At 32.1% G+C, this 18,577-nt stretch overlaps 2 protein-coding genes across 3 annotated transcripts in view; both read right to left on the bottom strand.

The window, feature by feature from the left end:
• The window catches only part of LOC145324462 (uncharacterized), a 64,201-nt gene that overhangs the window by 7,976 nt on the left and 37,648 nt on the right, over positions 1 to 18,577 (bottom strand). Inside the window, exons 14-17 of the mRNA XM_080167048.1 lie at positions 2,387 to 2,460; positions 1,657 to 1,748; positions 995 to 1,120; positions 117 to 252 (exon numbers count right to left, since the gene is read on the bottom strand). Of these exons, the coding sequence (XP_080023174.1) occupies positions 117 to 252; positions 995 to 1,120; positions 1,657 to 1,748; positions 2,387 to 2,460 (428 nt within the window). The remainder of the gene's footprint in view (positions 1 to 116; positions 253 to 994; positions 1,121 to 1,656; positions 1,749 to 2,386; positions 2,461 to 18,577) is intronic.
• On the bottom strand, positions 4,767 to 9,524 carry LOC145325103 (methylcrotonoyl-CoA carboxylase subunit alpha, mitochondrial-like). Of its 2 annotated transcripts, XM_080167949.1 has the most exons (6): positions 9,408 to 9,524; positions 9,043 to 9,176; positions 8,016 to 8,099; positions 7,019 to 7,090; positions 6,558 to 6,671; positions 6,060 to 6,197 (listed from the first exon to the last, which is right to left on the bottom strand). In XM_080167949.1, exons 2-5 carry the CDS (start codon positions 9,130 to 9,132, stop codon positions 6,624 to 6,626), a joined length of 294 nt encoding a protein of 97 aa, XP_080024075.1. In that variant the 5' UTR covers positions 9,133 to 9,176; positions 9,408 to 9,524; the 3' UTR covers positions 6,060 to 6,197; positions 6,558 to 6,623. The 2 variants fall into 2 exon arrangements, with proteins under 2 accessions (XP_080024076.1, XP_080024075.1); XM_080167950.1 differs by lacking the exons at positions 8,016 to 8,099; positions 9,043 to 9,176; positions 9,408 to 9,524 and adding exons at positions 4,767 to 4,900; positions 5,476 to 5,646 and having other exon boundaries at positions 6,036 to 6,197; positions 7,019 to 7,053.

The following is an 18,577-nucleotide window of genomic DNA, read 5'->3' on the forward strand; positions in this document are numbered from 1 at the left end:
GTCTTATGCTATTTTTGTTAGATTTATGCCCTGGGATGGTTTTGGGTTATTTTCTACACCCTTCTTACCCCGTTTTAATAGAAAGCATATAGATGTAAATATAAAGTTGATCTTACCTGACCCTACGACCCAGAAACTCTCTACAATTAGGTAGCTGGAATTGTTTGGCAGGAACCACAGTCACCTCCTCAAATGTTGACGGGTACAGGGTGGAGAAATCGAATCCTGGCACTACTGCAGTTGATGGATAGCTCCTGTTACAAGTTCAAATTTCACATTTTAATTATTTGAGGGATTCTTTGGTATATCATTAACAGATGATGTTAAAACCAATTTAGAATATTTCCTTTAGGTACGTATAGCTTATTTGGTGAATAATCTCCTGTTGAATATGGTACAAACAATTTTTTAAAGAAAATTCGTATTTTTACATTAAGCTTACATTAGGTTTGGTTAGGTTAACCTTATGTGATTAAAAGTCCGATTGTATCCCATATAGATAGGTTTTTAGTATCGTAGAGGCTCAAAATTATTTTTTCTTCAAAAATTGAATTATATATTTTATTTTTTTTCCTTTAAAAATTATGAAAGAAATTTATTATCTATAATACAAAGTAGCTTGATGTCTGTCCGTTTGTGCCTTAAGATCTCGGTATCCTATAAGAAGCTTTCCTAAAAGAACTTAAATCAGGGTATATATTAACAAACAGACAAACAACAAAACCTCACTACTTTATATGATAGGATAAAGCTTTTTCCCCCATAGTTTATAGTAATTAATAATATTAGGTAAAGTTAGTTAGGTAAATTCTATTATTCGATCCAAACCAATCTTAAATATTAGGTCAATAATTGTTTAGCTCATTTTTAAGTTTCAAAGCAACCTTTTCTCGACATCTCTAGCTTTTGGTCTCACAGGGGTTGCATTTAATACGCATCCGTAGGTAAGTTTTTAGGTGATTTGTAGCAATTAAAATTTATAAAATGTGTAATTTCCTCTGTGTGGTGCTTGGTTGCTGGAATTCTGGCCACCACTGCAGGTTCTGTCCCAGAGCTGGAGGTAGGGGATAATTTTCCAGATCCTCTGCGGATGGTATGTCTATTTGTCCCAATACCATTCCTAATAAACCATTCGTACATCAATTCTTTAGACTTTCTTTTAAGTTTTATTGCCATCCCCCCCTAAAAAAAGAACTCTAGTACACAAAAACGTTCTTTTTACATTGTTATTAAGACTTTTGTTTCAAAAGAACTTTAAAGGCTACTAGCAGACAAACGGCTTATGTTTTCATCGCACATCATTGTAACCGGCAAACTAAGGCCAAGCAATAATTAGGATGGTCCTTACTTTTTAATTAGAAATTTAATGTGATAAAATGTCCAATAAATGGATGCACATCCCAAATGATGGTACACAAAAGTACCCCTTCTGTATATATTATAACTAGTGATGAAACGTTTGGACACTCAAGTTAATGAACTTAACAATCAAAATTCAATTAAAGACTTTAAAGTGTTCAACCAACGAATAAGAAAACGCTATTAGAAAACTTAAACAACAAAATGTCTCCTTCCTTCCTGCTTACAATGTTAATTTTTTCAATAATAGATTCCAGCAATTTTAATGTGATTTGCACCAAATCCCAAAATACTTACTGTTAATAGTATCATAGACAGCCACATAAGATATTCCATAGAAAGAATCCTTTGCATTCAGGGTCAGGGTTATATCTCGTCCATTGTAATCCCTGAAACAGTAAGATTTTAATTCAATGATGATACTTATCTTCTTTAAATATAAAGTAGTAAGGATTTTTTTCTTAAGCAAAATATTTCAGGTAAGCTTTATAAATATTTTGGGGTGGTTTTGAACTATTTTGCTTACCTCCCCCGCCCTCCCGTAGAGGCTAGGGGTAAGTAACTATTACTAAATATTACAATACTCTAAACATTTAGCTCCATTAATTTAATGAAATTTCTTTTCCTTGACAATTTTAACAGTTATAAATCTATCTCAACCATAACATTTATAAATTAGTAACTACTGCTGTTTCAAAACGATTAATTCTTTTCCTTGAACTAAATAAAGATTAGAAGTATTTTGTTTGTAAAAACAAGATAGACAACACACATAAGCCCTTGGCTAAACTATCGACAAACAAATACAAATTAATGCTGTTTTATTTTATAAATCACTATTTAGATAGATAGTTAATAGACTAATTATATTATGTAAAAAAAAATGGACTATCTAGGTTTTTAAATTGTTATCTACAGGTTATAAAAAATAAAAATCTTCAACCAAATATTCAGTATAGGAGCTATCCTTTACGGACTTTCCTTAACTGTAGATAAGCTTTGCTTAAAAAAAAAAAAAAACTCCTACCTTAAATCCTCCATTCTGTTGTTTTCGTTGGGTACATCTTTGCTAAAAACATTGGGTTTACCACGAGAGCTCGCCTTAAATAAATACAATAAATTAGATAAACTTATAAATAGACTAATGTCACAGACACTCTATAAGTAAAAAATATTAGTTTAATCTTTCAAATCAATTGTAAACATTTCAACTAAATTATACTTATAGTATGGATACAATTGTCCTTGCTTTAGTAGCAAAGCTTCTCTATGTGTCTTATTGGTCTGTTAGTCATGCATTTGTATATATTGTCTTCTTCCGTCCTTGTAATTTTAGAAGTACAATTTCATAGACTAATAATGGAAAATATCAAAGTACAGATTTACAAAAATTAGAAAGAATCTTTTTTACCACTTGAGAAATTTTTTGTGTATGCTTTATACTAAATTATATTTTGGTTTTATTTCATAGAAAAAAATTGTTTTTGTAAATGTACTTTAAAATTTGCTCCGATTTTTTTCAAATAGATTAAATATTGTATAAATATTTTGCATTGAATACATACAATACAAAAATATAAGAACTATTACTAAACAAAAATTCTTAAGTCCAAAGAATTAAAACCTTAATTATTTTTTAAGAATAGATTTTAATCTAATAAATATTTCTTAAATTTTTCCTCTCAAATATTTTCATTTTACTTTTTTAGCATATCTTTTTAGGAAAAAAAGTTATTATTTATGTATTTAGCTCTTTTTATGTTTATTTGATATAAAGGCTTATATACTGAATGTAAATGCATTGACTGTTTACAAATGAATAAATGTATGAATGTGGTGCCTTTGTGTGAATTTGTATGTTTATCAGGAATTTAGGCGTAATCAAGTTTTTAAACACTATTTTCTTTATAGCCATATTCCAAAAGGTATTTTGCCTCCATTTAATTGTGCAAAAAGTACAGTAAAAAGATCTGACTTTAAATAGCACAAATAAGCAACTTTGTGTAAAGTTTTATGCATCCATTAATCCTGACGGTCACAGTAGCCATTATAATTCCAGGTGTATTTAAAATCATATTCTTTATTTGTCTATAAGCACAAAGTATAATGGAAAAAAATAAGGGGATTGACAGGTATATCTGGTACCAGAAGTACCTGGTACCCGTAATTTACTAAAAGCTATCAAAAAATTTGTTTAGATTGTATTATTCTTCTATATTGTTTCTGTGATTATATCAAAAAGTAATTGAAATTATAATCAATCCATACAGTCAATCACTCTATTATAGTTATGTTTGGGTATATTATGTATGTGAAATTCTATTTTCCCAGCCACTCACATGTGATTGAATGTGTATTGGGCCATATTTAAGAATTATGTGCATCAACTTCTTCATGTAGAACTGATCCCTCAATTCTTTTACCTTTATGAGTAAAGTTCACAAGAATGTGGAGTGTAGAAGATTTAGGATCTACTTTCTAGATATAGGATCTTTCCAACTGATCCCTTTATTCTGTATGTGTTTGTGTATATTTATATGTGTGTGAAGTTATGACTTAAAGCAGCTCATATGTGAGGACCAATATTTGCACAGTATATTATTTGCTTCTACACCACACTTTCTAGCTGGATATGGATATGATTACCAAAATATTAAATTTTATCCAAGATTCTTAGTATAGGTTCTACAAAATTTCATTAATACAGGAGAAAATTTGGTTTTCTAAAAAGATAATTATTTTTAATTGATTATTGTATGTTTTTTTGAAATTTTCATACCATTTTATTGATTAGGATTTGAAACAAGGATGATAAAAAACTAGTGCTGGCTGTAAGATGATGACAGCACAAATTAGACTCTTCCTGACATGGACTATTTGGTAACCAATAATAACAGGTACCCAGGACGGAATTAATACCATAAAAAAACCTAGTTTTTCCCACTTTTATGGTAAAATTTTACCAGCCTATACGATTTAAAAGGTGGTAAAATTTTACCGTAACCGTGGTAAAAACACTTTTTGTGGTACTCCGTGACGCTTTTTACCAGCGATTTTTACCACAATTATCGGTAAAATTTTACCAGATTTCCGGTAAAATATTACCATTTTAGGACGCAAATTTATACCAGATTTTGACCAATTTTTACCACTTTTTTGGTAAAATTTACCGCAAATTTCTGTAAGATTTTACCGAAAAAGTGGTAAAACTGTTCAACACCTGGTAATATTTTTGCCCTAAATTGGTAAAATTTTACCAGAAATAGGGTAAATATGGTAAAAATTTACCAAAAATTGTGGTAAAAACGGGTGGTAAAAATCACGAGAAAGTGGTAAAAAACGACCTTAATTATAGAAAAACATCGCTTGTACACAAATCGCAAAAATAAAAAAAAAATTGTTTTCATTTTTATCTTTATTGATTGAAACACTTAAACATATTTTTCTTGATTCTACTGCTCTGGCCGAAGAAAACTGTTGCGCAACCTCCTGGATTTGCTGGGCACCGGCCCCATTCGACCTCGTATCACTGATATTCAACCTGGAATAAAATTGCTCATTAGTTAATTAGATAAGTACAGGGATATAAAGGGATAAGACAATGGCTGATAAATTGATGTTCATCTCTAATGATGATACACATCGTTACCCCTTCTGTAGATTACAATAAGTGATTGAAATGTTAGGACACTCAACTTAATGAACCAACCAATAAAAAATCAATAAAAGTACCCAAGGTTGTTAGGCCAAAGAATAAGAAAATGTTATTTGAAAACTTTGGGGGCTAGTGTAATTTACAGCCCAATGTCCCATCCCTCCCTACTAAATATCTAATCTATAATACAAAGTAGAACGATGTCTGTCCGTCCGTCCGTCCCAAAGATAAAGCCTATACTCGCTGTTTACGCAAATGTGTCAGAACTTCCCCCCCCCCTTACTCTCACACCTAAATTTTTTCTTTTGAAAGCAAAAATAAAAGTGTGTAGGTTCGACTCCCCCTCTCCCCCCTCATTCATTTCCTACAGGCATCTTGACACGTGGCAAAAAAATCAACAAACTTATCTAACTAAACATCTTTGAAAACGCAGAACGAGAAAAAATAAAGGGAAAGCTTACCTGGAAAACATAATCAGTAACAACATCCGTGGCTAACAAGAACAGGATAGTACTCGGCTTTACTGATTATATGCTTCACGTGGCGTATGGAGCCTTCTTTAAGAAGTTGAGCACAGATTTTAGCAAGGCAGCCCGCTGGGGTAGGCAGTGAAAACCAGGCTTGGGTACATCCTAAATAGAGATAGGTTGTTAGAAGATTTTAGCAAGGCAGTAAGAATGTTTGGAACTTTATACAAATGTCTAACTACGTTTTAAATCAACCATCTCTCTCCATAGGCATTAATCAAGTATAATTTCCCAGGGATATAAAGGGATAAGACAATGGCCGATAAATTGATATACATCCCCAATGATGATACACAAAATTGCCCCTTCTGAAGATTACAATTAGTGGTAGAAACGTTTTAGCAATCAACATAATGAAGCAACCAATTAAAATTAAATAAAAGTATCAAAGGTTGTTAAGCAAACGAATAAGGAAACGTTATTATAACACTTTGGGGACTAGTGAAATAAAAAGCCCATGCGTTCCTGATAATTTCCCCTGGAACAAAACTGACCTGAACTTCTACGTGTCTGGGGTCAACAACAAACTTCTCCAGGAGCATCACTTCGTCACCGAAGGACTTCATCGGCTCGCGCTTGGCAGACTCCAGCTGGGCCTCGAACTTGCCAGCGGTCATGGCAATCCTCATACCCTTGCCACCCCCTCCGCGGACAACCTATGACAATATCAAATAACAGTTTTCCACAGGTAGAAAAATAAAAACAATATAAAATTTAGCAGCTACTCTACAATAAGGTATGCCGTCACTCCGTCTGACTGTACTATATATCATTACACAATGGTAGAAAAATATAACACTACATTTCTTTACATACATATATATAATTTATATAACTTACATATTCCTTTTTTTTTTAACATTGATTCCCAGAATTATACCTAAGGTATAATGTTATAATCGAGCCTTGAAGTTGAAATATATTATGTCATTGTCCATATTAAACATCCTGTTTTATATTTATATTATTTACTATTTTATTGCGGTACATGTGGACATACTTGTCCTTGTTCCCACCTTGATCATAACAGGGAACCCGATCTTGTCTGCCTCCGCCTTCAAGGTGTCCAGGCTCTGGTCCTCTCAGTGGTAACCGTGGATTACAGGTACGTTAGCGGCTTCCATGATCATCTAAAAAACAGGTTAAATATTAGAAAAATTGTAACGACAGACTTCTTTTAAATACACAGTTGCTTTTCCTAGAGCCTACTTGTGTTTCGTCTTAAAAGAGGATGGTTGGAGGGTTTTTACCAATGAAAATTTTCTAGGTCATTTTTCCAAGAAGCGGTGTCATACCCCCCCCCCCCCCGCCAAAAAAACAGCATAAACATTCCCTGAAAATTATGGAAGACCAGAAGATTGAGATCGTAGAGGACAAATGAACAGACATCCTGTTACTCCGGTATAGTATAGAGTGTTATTTCTTTCTACTTGAAATCAACCAAAATAAGTTCCTGAGTAGCTACTCTATCATTTACCTTAGATGTAGACTTGATACCCATATCTCTAATGGCAGTGGACGGTGGACCAACAAATATAACTCCTTTCTCCTGATAAAAAAAAAAATTTAAATTAAAAGGTAGGTATCATTCTTATTAATATAATATTACATTCTTGAAATTAACCAGAAAAAAACGTAAGCAGTACAGTGGCGTGCACAGGGTTTTTACGGGAAGGGATGTAATCTTAGAGGTTTTTAAAAAACGGGGGGGGGGGGAATCTACATAATTTTAATTTTAAGGGGTGTGTTGTCAACCCCATTCCTCACACTAATGACCGTGGACAAGATAATGAACGAAATATACATATATAAATCCCCAAATATATTGAACAAAACAACACCTTAGATTAGTTCAGACACTGCTAGTTTGAATGAACCAATCAAGATTTAAAGTTGTGAGCTAACGTGCTTATAAAACTTTGGGTACCAGTATAACTTCCAGTCTAATATCCACTCCCTCCCTGCAGTCAAATGGAAAATATTACCTGTCCAGGGATATAAAATACACGTGGATATTATTAATGACATATCATGGAAATTAGGTTCCTAACATGGACTTCATATATTGGTCAGTTCGTTTACCCAGAAGGAGGTAAGGGGGTGTTGTAAGGGAGGAATAAGGGTGTATCTTTATTTTAGCCCGCTGTGAGTACCGCTTTATTAGAGTACATGAAAAACTGGTGTAACATCCAGGTAATAATATATCCATTTACCCAAGAATCTTAAGGGATAAGACAATGGTCGACAAATTGATGTACTGTACATGTACAACCCCATTGATGATACACAAAATTACCCCTTACATAGATTACCTTTTGTGGTTGATACGTTTGGACACTCAACTTAATGTACCAACCAATCAGAGATCACTTAATCCCCAAAGTTGTTAAGCCAACGAATAAGAATACGTTATTATAAAAGTTTGGGGACACGTGTAGTTAACAGCCCATTGTCCCCTCCCTCCCTGCATTTACCTGGCAAAGATTAGCAAACTCGACATTCTCGGAGAGAAATCCATAGCCAGGATGTACAGCATCGGAGCCGGTTTCCGCCGCAACCTAAGATAATACAGTGTATGGTCAATAGTAACTAAGCCCCTAGAGGCCTCTAGGGGCACTTGAGTTAGTGGTGAGTTGAAATAGATCCCAACATTTTTTTATTTTAGTTTCAATAGAAAAAGTAAAAAATCCATCTTAAGGCTTAAATATGATCAGAAAATAGAATAAAACCAACTCAGGACCTATGTGATGCCTACCTAAAATAGAGAACCCAATCGGATCAGTAGTTATTTAGAAAAAAAGTCTTACTGCTTTATATAATAGGATGATGCATATAAGAGTTATTCTAAATCTTAATAGGTAGATTCTTCCAAGTTTCAATTTAAATTATCAATCACACCATTAAGCAAAAAACAACACCCATTTTTTTGCAATGTGAAAGGTGTGGGGAGGGGGGGGGGGGGGCTGGGAAAGAGCCGACCCACTACCTTGAATTTTAATTTTTCAAAGTTTTTAAAAAATAAAATTTTTGGGGTAATTTTTCTTAGGCCTATAAAAAAATCCATGTATAAATTAAAACCTTTCCGAGACATACAATAAGCTTCAATGTAGAGGAGAGACGTGTACGTACGCTAGATATTTCGCTACAAACGAAGACAAACAAACATCCTGTTACTTTTATTTAAGGATTATTTTAATCAATCAATTCTTGTAATGTCCATCTAAAACTAATACCTAACAGTATAATGTCAGAGATATAAAGGGATAAGACAAAACAATGGTCGATAAATTGATGTAAATCCTCAATGATGATTAACAAAATTACCCCTTGGATTAATATTAGTGGTTGAAACGTTCGAACACTCAACCTATTGAGCTAACCAATCAAAATTCACTAAAGTCCTGATGTCGAAAGTTGTAAACCAACGAAAATGTAAACGTAATTATAAAACTTTTGGCACTAGTTTAATAAACAGTATCTCCTCTCTCTGGTATAATATACCTTTAAAATAGTATCTCCCCTGAGATAGCTCTGTTGTGAGGCAGCTGGACCAATTCTAACAGTAGGTTCGTCCGCCATGGCTACATGCATAGAGTTTCTGTCGCTGTCACTGTAAACTGCCACAGTTTTAATACCTATAATAAATTTTGACTAAAACACAATAAAATGTAGGTAACAAAGGAAGGGTTGGGGCGGAGGTGCCACTTTATATAGGAAACAAATAAAAATCGTCGGAAAAAGCCGTTTTTTAAGCAAACAAAAGCGCGTTTTGCTCTATCTGTGAGATATTATGAATAAGATAATGTTAAGATTTGATATTAAGATGAGAAAAATTTACGTTCACAGTCCCTTTAAAGACACAATACCTGTAATAATAATACCCTGGCCTTTCTCATTATAAGCCTAGGCAGAGCCATGCTGGTGAGTGATGCTAGCCCAAGCGTGGACCGTGGTGAACTGTACTTCTAACGCCAATACCTAATTACAGGGTTACAAAAGTTTAAATTGATGTTTTTTTTTTTAATGTTAATATTAAATGTAGTATAGTTTTGTAATGACATATAAAATATATATTCGATAGAATATAAAAAAATATAGTGCATTCAATATTAAAAAAAAATATTTAAATATATATATAGTTGTTAACCATATAGAATCTATTTCCGGCCGGGTTCTTAAAAGATATTGCCGCGTTTTTTCGACATTTTTTACGCTATGAATAACAAGCGCGACATTCGCGAAATCTAAAAGAGTATACAATGATTTATTTAATTATTTCGCTTTTGATGGTACGGCCTTCATAGAAAAAAAAAGATTATCTTCAATCCATTTTTGCTGCATATTAATTAATGCATCTTTTTAGAGCTGTGTTAGACATTAGAAAAATTGCTAAAAAAATAATTTAAAATTCAGTATTTTTATGTTATATACTCTGTTTGAAATTCTATCGTCAACGTTCAATCAATTAATGTCTAAAAAACGCCGAAAAAATGTGGCATTCATCTTTTAAAAACCCATCTCGGTGGTATTTCCGGTTGGCAAAGACAACATAAATATAGAAATCATGAAACATTGTTGTTCCACAATTTTGCCACATTTTTAAACATCTTGCTTAAAAAAAATCTTCCAAACAAATTGTAAATTCTACAAATTTAAATATTTAGAGAAAATTGAGTAGTAATTTACTTCTTGATTCAAAATATTTGATTAAATTGAATCAAAACTAATAATTATTTTTGGCACTCTATATTCAAATAATCATAAGCAATTATCAATAGTGCGCATGCGTGCACAGAGGTGCCATAAATTTCAAAACTTAAAAATATAAGTTTTGTAGCGAAATTACTCTATAATTCGAAATCTCTGTCTTTCTTTTAGAAACATTCAGGGGAATATACGAAAGCTTATATTTATATTAAAGATGAAAAATCGATAAATTCAAATGCACACGGCACATCTGCGTAAACACACAGACCTGGATTTTTTTTCTTTTAATTTTAATTCGTATGAAGCTAGCTCAAATAAGTAAATATTAAATTTGATATATTTTTGACGATGCGGGAGGATGTTTTAAAAGAAATGATGAAATAATTTTCAAGGTTTTAAAAAAAGTTAGCTTCTTTTATGCGAAAAAATTCAATAAAAAGTAAAAATTTTTACCAAAAAGTTGGTCAAATTTTACCAAGTTTTTTTTTTTGGCAAAGTCCAAAAATTTGGACTTAGCCTAAAAATTTACCTTGTCAATTTTTACCAAAAAGTTGGTCAAATTTTACCAAGTTTTTTTTTTTGGCAAAGTCCAAAAATCTGGACTTAGCCTAAAAATTTACCTTGTCAATTTTTACCAAAAAGTTGGTCAAATTTTACAAAGTTTTTTTTTTTGGCAGAGTCCAAAAATTTGGACTTAGCCTAAAAATTTACCTTGTCAATTTTTACCAAAAAGTTGGTCAAATTTTACCAAGTTCATTTTTTTTGGCAAAGTCCAAAAATCTGGACTTAGCCTAAAAAAATACCTTGTCAAATTTTACCAACTTTTTGGTAAAAATTGACCAAATTGCGTTTTTTTGTCTAAGTCCGAAAATTAAAAAAAAAAAAAAAATTTAAATTTAGGCTTCATTGTATAGAAGTCATTATTTTAAAGTACTACAACTGATTATGAAGAGCTGTTTTGTATTTAAAACACAAAAAACGGGTTTTTTTGTTTCGTCAAATTTTACAAAAAAAATGGTAAAATTTGACTAATTTTTTGGCTAAAATTTTTGCTGGTAAAATTTACCACGAAACTGGTATATTTTACCAGGTTGACCAGCTTTACCACTTTTCTGGTAAAACGACCTTTTTTTTCTGGTATTTCGTAGAACCTGGGTAATATTTTGATATCAATCAAAGAAATCAAATTATTAGTTATGTTTTCTGTTATTAATTCTACAAATAAGATCTTTATTTGAATTTATTTATTTTGTTTTATTCTTAATTCTAGATTACTGGTGTTTCAACTTTTACCTGAAGATCTATATTACAAATTCTTATATTGTTATAAAGTCATTCCCATTAATGACAATAGGGTCTTAAACGACGCACAAATTCAAACCTATATTATCACTCTATTTTTTTATGCTGTCCTTTTTAAATGTTTGTAAATAACTGAATAGAGCTTCAAGTTTTGTCCTCTACATTGCTTGGCCTCTCAATTCATTCGATGACCAGATGAAATCATATTTTCATGGCAGAAGTGGAAAAAATAGGAAAAAATTTCCACACCAGGCCTAACTTTTTTCTTTTAAAGAATTAAAACATACTTATTTAAAATTAATTATAGCATTTGTTATATATTTTTAGTTTCTGCTAAGTTTTCTTTGATTTTAGTTAGTTTACATACTTTTTTTTGATAAATTGTTGTGCGTCGTATTCGACGCATTTGGACTAATCATTTTAGCCATTGCGTCCTTTTTGACCTTATAGGACTAATCATTTTAGGATTTTACTGTATAATCTCCTATAATCTACTAGTTGCTACGCCCCTAACCTCTAGGACGTGTGGGGGATGTCAGGAAAATAGCTTAAAACCATCCCAAGGTATTTATAAAGCTTCCCTGATAAGTAAAACCAATTCAGACCTTCAATTTCTGTAATCTTTGGCTTGAGCCAAAAAACCTTACTACTTTATAGTATGGAATACAATACAAGCAGCGGCTACGCCCCTAGAGGCATCTAGGGCCCCTTAGATTGCAGGGGGAGTCAAATCCCCTCTTTCAATTACAATTGTTTAAAGAAAATTTTTTTTTTTTTAATTTTGGGTTTTTTTTATTTTCTAGGGATGATTTCTCTTAAGGGATGGTGGTGGTACCCTCCTTCAAAATAGTTATAAACCTTACCAGGACCTAGTAGAAGCTACCATGTAATGGAGCACCATATAGGTTCAGTGGTTAGCAAGGTCCTTTGGTACACACACAAAGACATACAATAACATGTTACTTTATTTTAAGGATATAAAAGTAGTAGCGCAGATAATCTACAACTAGGGTCTGTCTGTACGTCCACCTGTCTGTATTTCCAAAATTGCATCCAAATAAATAATAGCTACCTTACAACTAGGGAATGTATGTATGTCTGTCTATATATCCAAAATTACAGCCAATTAAAGACTGTAAATATGTTTATACTTCCGTAATTTTTATTGCAGCCTAGCTGTTAATATATTCATAAAAATAGCGCAAATACTCTAAAATTATGGTCTGTCTGTACATCCGTCCGTCTGTATATATATAATTGCATCCAAATAATTAACAACTACGCTACAACTAAGAAATGTATTGGTTAGGGATCTAAAATAGTAAGTCAATGGCCGATAAATTGATGTACTTACTCAGGGATATTATACCATAAAATCTTTCTGTAGATTACATTTAGTGGTTGAAACATTTGGACACTTAATAAACCAACCAAAAATACAAATACAATTCCCCACAGTTGGTAAGACAACAAATAAGAAAAAGTTATAATAAAACTTAAAGGATTAACAGGGGCTGGGGGGGGGGGGGGGTTGAGGGGTTGTCATGTATTGGGTTGTTCAATATAATTGTCGACAAAATCATATTTTTTTGCTAAACATTGTAATAAAGTGAAAGGGTATCTATCTGTGTATCTGCTTAACTGATATGCTTCTTTTTTTACTTTGTAGCTTCTCATAGGTCCTAGGAAGATTTACAACTATTTTTGGGGAGGTTACCTCCACCCTCCAAATAGAAATCGCCCCTTGAAAAAGACCCCCAAACACAAGAAAAAATAGAATTAACTTAATGAAATTAATTCTTTTTAAATAAAAAATATTGTTGTTGAATTCAATGACCTCTCCCCATCTCAAGTGCTCCTAAAGGCCTCTAGGGGCGTAGCCACTAGGACTAAATAATTATATTCTGAATTGTTTCATACAGACGAATGGACGTACAGACCGACACTGATTGTAGAGTATCTGTGTTATGTATCCTTTTAATAAAGTAACAGGATATACTTTCTACATGTGTCTGTGTGTTGTGTACCAAGGGATCTCACTAACCACTGAACCGATATGGTTCTCCTTTACATGGTAGCTTCTCATAGAACCTGGTAAGGTTTATAAATATTTTGGGGGAGAGTACCACCACCCTCCAAAGAGAAATCGCCACTTAAAAAAGACCCCCAACACAAGAAAAAATAGAATGAACTTAATGAAATTAATTCTTTTTAAATCTAAAATAAAAAATATTGTTGTAGAATTCAATGACCTCTCCCCATCCCAAGTGCCCCTAAAGGCCTCTAGGGGCGTAGCCACTAGTACCAAATAATTATATTCTGAATTGTTTTATACAGACGAATGGACGTACAGACAGACACTGATTGTAGAGTATCTGTGTTATGTATCCTTTTAATAAAGTAACAGGATCTAAATACATTCTACATACATATGTCTGTGTGTACTAAGGGATCTCACTAACCACTGAACCGATATGGTTCTCCTTTACATTTTAGCTTCTCATAGGACCTGGTAAGGTTTATAACTATTTTGGGGGAGAGTACCACAACCGCTCTAGGAGAAATTACCCCTAGAAAATAATAAACCCCTCTCATTATTTTTAAAAAACTGTAATTGAAAGAGGGGGTTTGACTCCCCCCAAACCCAAGGGTCCCTGGATGCCTCTAGGGGCGAAGCCGCTGCTAGTATAGTGTTCCATACTATAAAGTAGTAAGGTTTTTGTCTGAAGCTAAAGATTATAGAAATTTCGGGTCTGAATTGGTTTTACTTATCAGGAAAGCTTTATAAATATCTTGGGATGGTTTTATGCTATTTTTCTGACATTCCCCACCCACCCTAGAGGTTAGGGGCGAAGCAACTAATAGATTATACAGTAAAAGCCTAAGATGATTAGTCCGATATGGTACATAATAGACGCATGGGAAAAATGATTAGTCCGAATGCGTCGGAAACGACGCAAAAAAAAAACTTCTTTGGTATGCCACAAATAAAAAAATCTAAAAATACAAATGTCTTACAATCCCTTAAGGAAGCTGTGTTTAAAATTTCAAGTGATTCTGACGACAGGGGGGAAGTTCGGCACTAATGGGTTAAATGGCATTTTATAAACTTATTTCATTGTAATTTTCAGTTGCACATCAAAATCATTATATACCTCTTGTAATGATAGTTTGCTCTAATCCAACCAAAACAAAAAATTTTATCATTTTTAAAAGGACATATTTTTTTATAAAACATTCCATATAAAAAAGCCTCAAGACTACACACTGCATGATAGACTCGAAATAAAGTATTACCAAACTTTACCAATAAACTGTAAACAAATATGATAAATATACAAGCAAAATAACAAGTTAATGTTGAGATTCAATTCCTTCTCGTTCCTTCTTAAGCATAAAATGAATTTGAAAATTTTTAACATAAACTTTAATATCCTTATCAGGATGTTGATTTTATATGTCGTCTTTATGACAGGTGAAGATGTTATGAATATATTTCTTAAATTATGTATATAAAAAAATATTGTACGGTAATATCAAATTAAATTAAAAATAATTTATTATTTTTTGTTTTTTTTTGTACCAGAATCATCCCTGCAATGAAAGAAGAAAAAAATTTGTTTTGTTTTACATAGCAGACTAAATGTATTATGATAACATACAACGTCTCTTTGTGAGTTCATATTTATAATATTGATTTTTATAAATGAATTAATGAAAAAATATTTGTTTGAAATTTGACTAAATGTCATATTGTATAATTTACTTAATTCTTAACAGTCGGGCCCCTTGCCGCATCTTTATCGGTCGGGGGTGAGGTGGTGGTGTTCGACGCCCCCTCCCCTATTATCTGAGCCACTATTAGAGCTAGAGGTCTTAAAATTTCTGTGTATGTCCCCTGTTTGATAATAAATTTCCGACTATAAGTGAGTCAAAGTAAATTTTCGCTTTCTTCATCCTTTTATTTAACAACCTTTGTTTTTAGGTCCTTTTTTACTTAAATATTACTAACGGCTGCCTTTATTTTATTTTTTATTAATATTTTATTTTCTAATGAGAGCTACAATTGAATTTTCATCAGAGCATATTTAAATAAATTTGTATCTACAAATAACTTTCTTCTTTAATTATAGTTAAGTAGTTAAGTGCTGCTACTCTATAATTACAATCTTCTTTAAAAGGACTGTTAATGTTTATGATAATTCATATTAGATTTCAGCAATGTGAAGCTGCTTTGTTTAGGAGTGAGGGGGTGTTTGAGCTAATACTATTCAGAATCAAATCTTTAGTGGTGAAGCTACTCTATAATTCACTTTTTCTGTGTGTTAGTTAGTCCGTAACACTAAGTGGAAAATGTAATTTTCTTAGGTCTTATTGGAGACAGCTGAAATATTCAGTGAAGATTCTTTTGACATTTATTCTTTACAATGCCTTTTTGTCTGTCTGTTGGTCATGCTTCAAAAGACATATTACATATTCTCAACTCTCATTTGTATTTGTTAAGAAAACTTAACATCTGCTCTCACTTTGTGCATTTGACCATTACAAGATTTTTTGTGCTTTGCTACTAATGGTTGTTGTCATAAATGTTTTATTTTGACAATGATCAAAGTATAACCCAATAAATTTTAGCATGTTAGTTTGTTCTGAAATTTTTGCAAGGGGGTACTTTCATGAATAAAAATATATCACAAATTCAGTTTGTCAAAAATATTAATAAGAAGAATGTTCATAAAAAAATAATACTAAAATTTTTGTTCTGATCCCACAATATAAGTTTCAAGTTAGTGTGAAACTGCATTTTGATACTCCGTGCATCATTTTACCCACAAACCTGTCGCATAACTCTTTTTTTAATTTGAATCCCAAAAAAGCTTGGGTGTCTTTGATTTTTATCCTTATATAACAGTAACATGATGTCTATTTATCTATTTGTCTCAAAGGATCTCGCTAACTGCTAGACAGATATGGTTTTTCTTTACATTAAAGCTTTTTATGGAATAATACACGGCAGCAATGTTGAAAAGAGACTATCCAAGGAAAAACACACAGCTCAATTTGTAGGAATATATTTCGATTAAATCACATCTAATCCTTGTCAACCTGCACAAAATTAACCATATTTCATATATTTATAGTAAAATCAGATATATATTTTGAAAAAAATTAGGTTATTTTAAAGTAAAGAAACAACAAAATAATGAAAAAGTGCTCGAAAATACAAAGAAAAAGTTAAATGTATTATAATGAATATGGTTATCCCTTCTATTATTCTTTACTGTACAAAGGTTTGTTTGAAACTGAGTAATTTAACCGCTGGTTTTGGTGTAAAGGGAAGGGGTAGAAGGGATGGGGGTTTAAAAGAATCAAAGTTCAAAAGAATGAAAGTTTTGTACTGTATAACTTTTGTATTTTTAAAAAAAAATATTGCAATTAGCAAAACAGAAATACGTGAATGTGTTGAAAAGATTTTAATTTTATATGAAAGTGTATGAAAAATTGTCATAAATTAAACAATAAAGTATTAAAAATTAGTTTAGTAATGATTAACAACAAAGCAACAAATGTAAATTTATATTTAGATAAAATAACAAGTAAAATTACAATTTTTTATTTAATCCATTTCTTAGTGTGTCAAATTTATTGATGTATTCAGCTTCCCGAATTTTTCTGTAGTTTGATGAGTCCAGTTTGCATTTTTCTAAGACTGAAAGCTTCATGTTGGTCATGCTGTGTCCAGGTAGATTAAAATGTTTTCCTGTTGGGTATTTGTCATGATCTGTGCTTCTAACATAACCAAGGTGTTGGCCAAACCTAACTTTTAGTTTAGCTTGTGTTTCACCGATGTATTGAACAAAATTACATGCAGCTTTGTCACAGGAAATGCAGTAAACCACATTTTTACTTTCACAGGTAACACTCTCTTGTAGGTTGATGTAAATTTTCTTGTTATTTGAGCTAACAACTTTTTTACCTTCTTGAATATAGCTACAGGTATTACATCTTGGTTGTTGGCATTTTTTGAGGCCAGGTAAAGTTCGCTGTTTTCTTGATGGTAATTTTGTCTTTACAAGGCGTGCTCTTAAGCTAGCAGATCTTGGCTGTCTGTAAGCAACCATGGGAGGGTGGGGAAAAATTTCTTGTAGGCGTTGGTCATTCAATGTCATAAATTTCCATGCATCCTTAAGTATTTTTTTTTTACATATGTCCTGGCCATGTTTATAACTATTTTGGGAAAGGGTACCTCCACAATATAAAAATTGCTCCTAACAAAAAATAACCCTCTAAAATTTTTGAAAAACTATGATCTTAAGTGTAGTTGCGACTCTCCACCCACCCCCCCTCCCTCCCCTTCCTATCCCCAAGTGTCCCTAGAGGATTTAAGGGTACGTAGCCGCTAGTCCTTATATGGAAATAACGGGATGTATGTATATCTGTCTCTAGCAAAGGAACTCATTATCCGCTGAACAGATGTGGTCCTTGTTTTTTTTTGTAAAACTTAAATTAAGAAATAGAGGGGATTAAATTCTAGTGCCCATAATGATTGCTGGGGGCGTAGCGTTTTTAGCATGGCAAGCATCGTTTTAGAATTAAAAAGAAAATAAATGTTTCAGTTAATAACAACCCAACAAATAATGTCTATAGCAATTTGATCAGCTGATTGGTTTTAATACTAGATGTTTTTTTAAGTAGCGCAGCTACTCTAAATCTAGGAAATAAATCTAATTTTGCTTAGAATTTACTTTTAGGTGTTTTAAACGTTGTAAATTGAAGATTTTATTTTGATAATTAACATTTTACAACAATACCCTCTATAAACTGTGAGGAAGTTTGATAAAATTACGTTTATTTTGCAAGCTTTTTTGAAAATACTTCATTATTTTTATAATTCTGACAAAATAGAATTTCTGTTTAAGTAAATAACATGGCCACAAAAAGGTTTAAGCAGTTATTGAAATATTTTATTACCATTCTTGCTAAATAAATAGTCGTTAACTATGTTTAATTTGCATTTTTTAAAAAGACA

The sequence above is a fragment of the Acartia tonsa genome, chromosome 7 (assembly GCF_053477335.1).
Source record: "Acartia tonsa isolate MP-2025a chromosome 7, ASM5347733v1, whole genome shotgun sequence".
In the NCBI taxonomy this organism is placed as follows: Eukaryota; Metazoa; Arthropoda; class Copepoda; order Calanoida; family Acartiidae; genus Acartia; species Acartia tonsa.

What these genes read in the sequence shown, in the direction of transcription:
- LOC145325103 (XM_080167949.1), bottom strand. Translation starts at nt 9,132, where the DNA reads ATGCATGTAGCCATGGCGGACGAACCTACTGTTAGAATTGGTCCAGCT. An exon ending in AGTTTGCTAATCTTTGCCAG is followed by an intron (nt 7,091 to 8,015) that starts GTAAATGCAGGG and finishes TTTTTTTATCAG; the next exon opens with GAGAAAGGAGTTATATTTGT. An exon ending in GTATCAAGTCTACATCTAAG is followed by an intron (nt 6,672 to 7,018) that starts GTAAATGATAGA and finishes CCTGTTTTTTAG; the next exon opens with ATGATCATGGAAGCCGCTAA.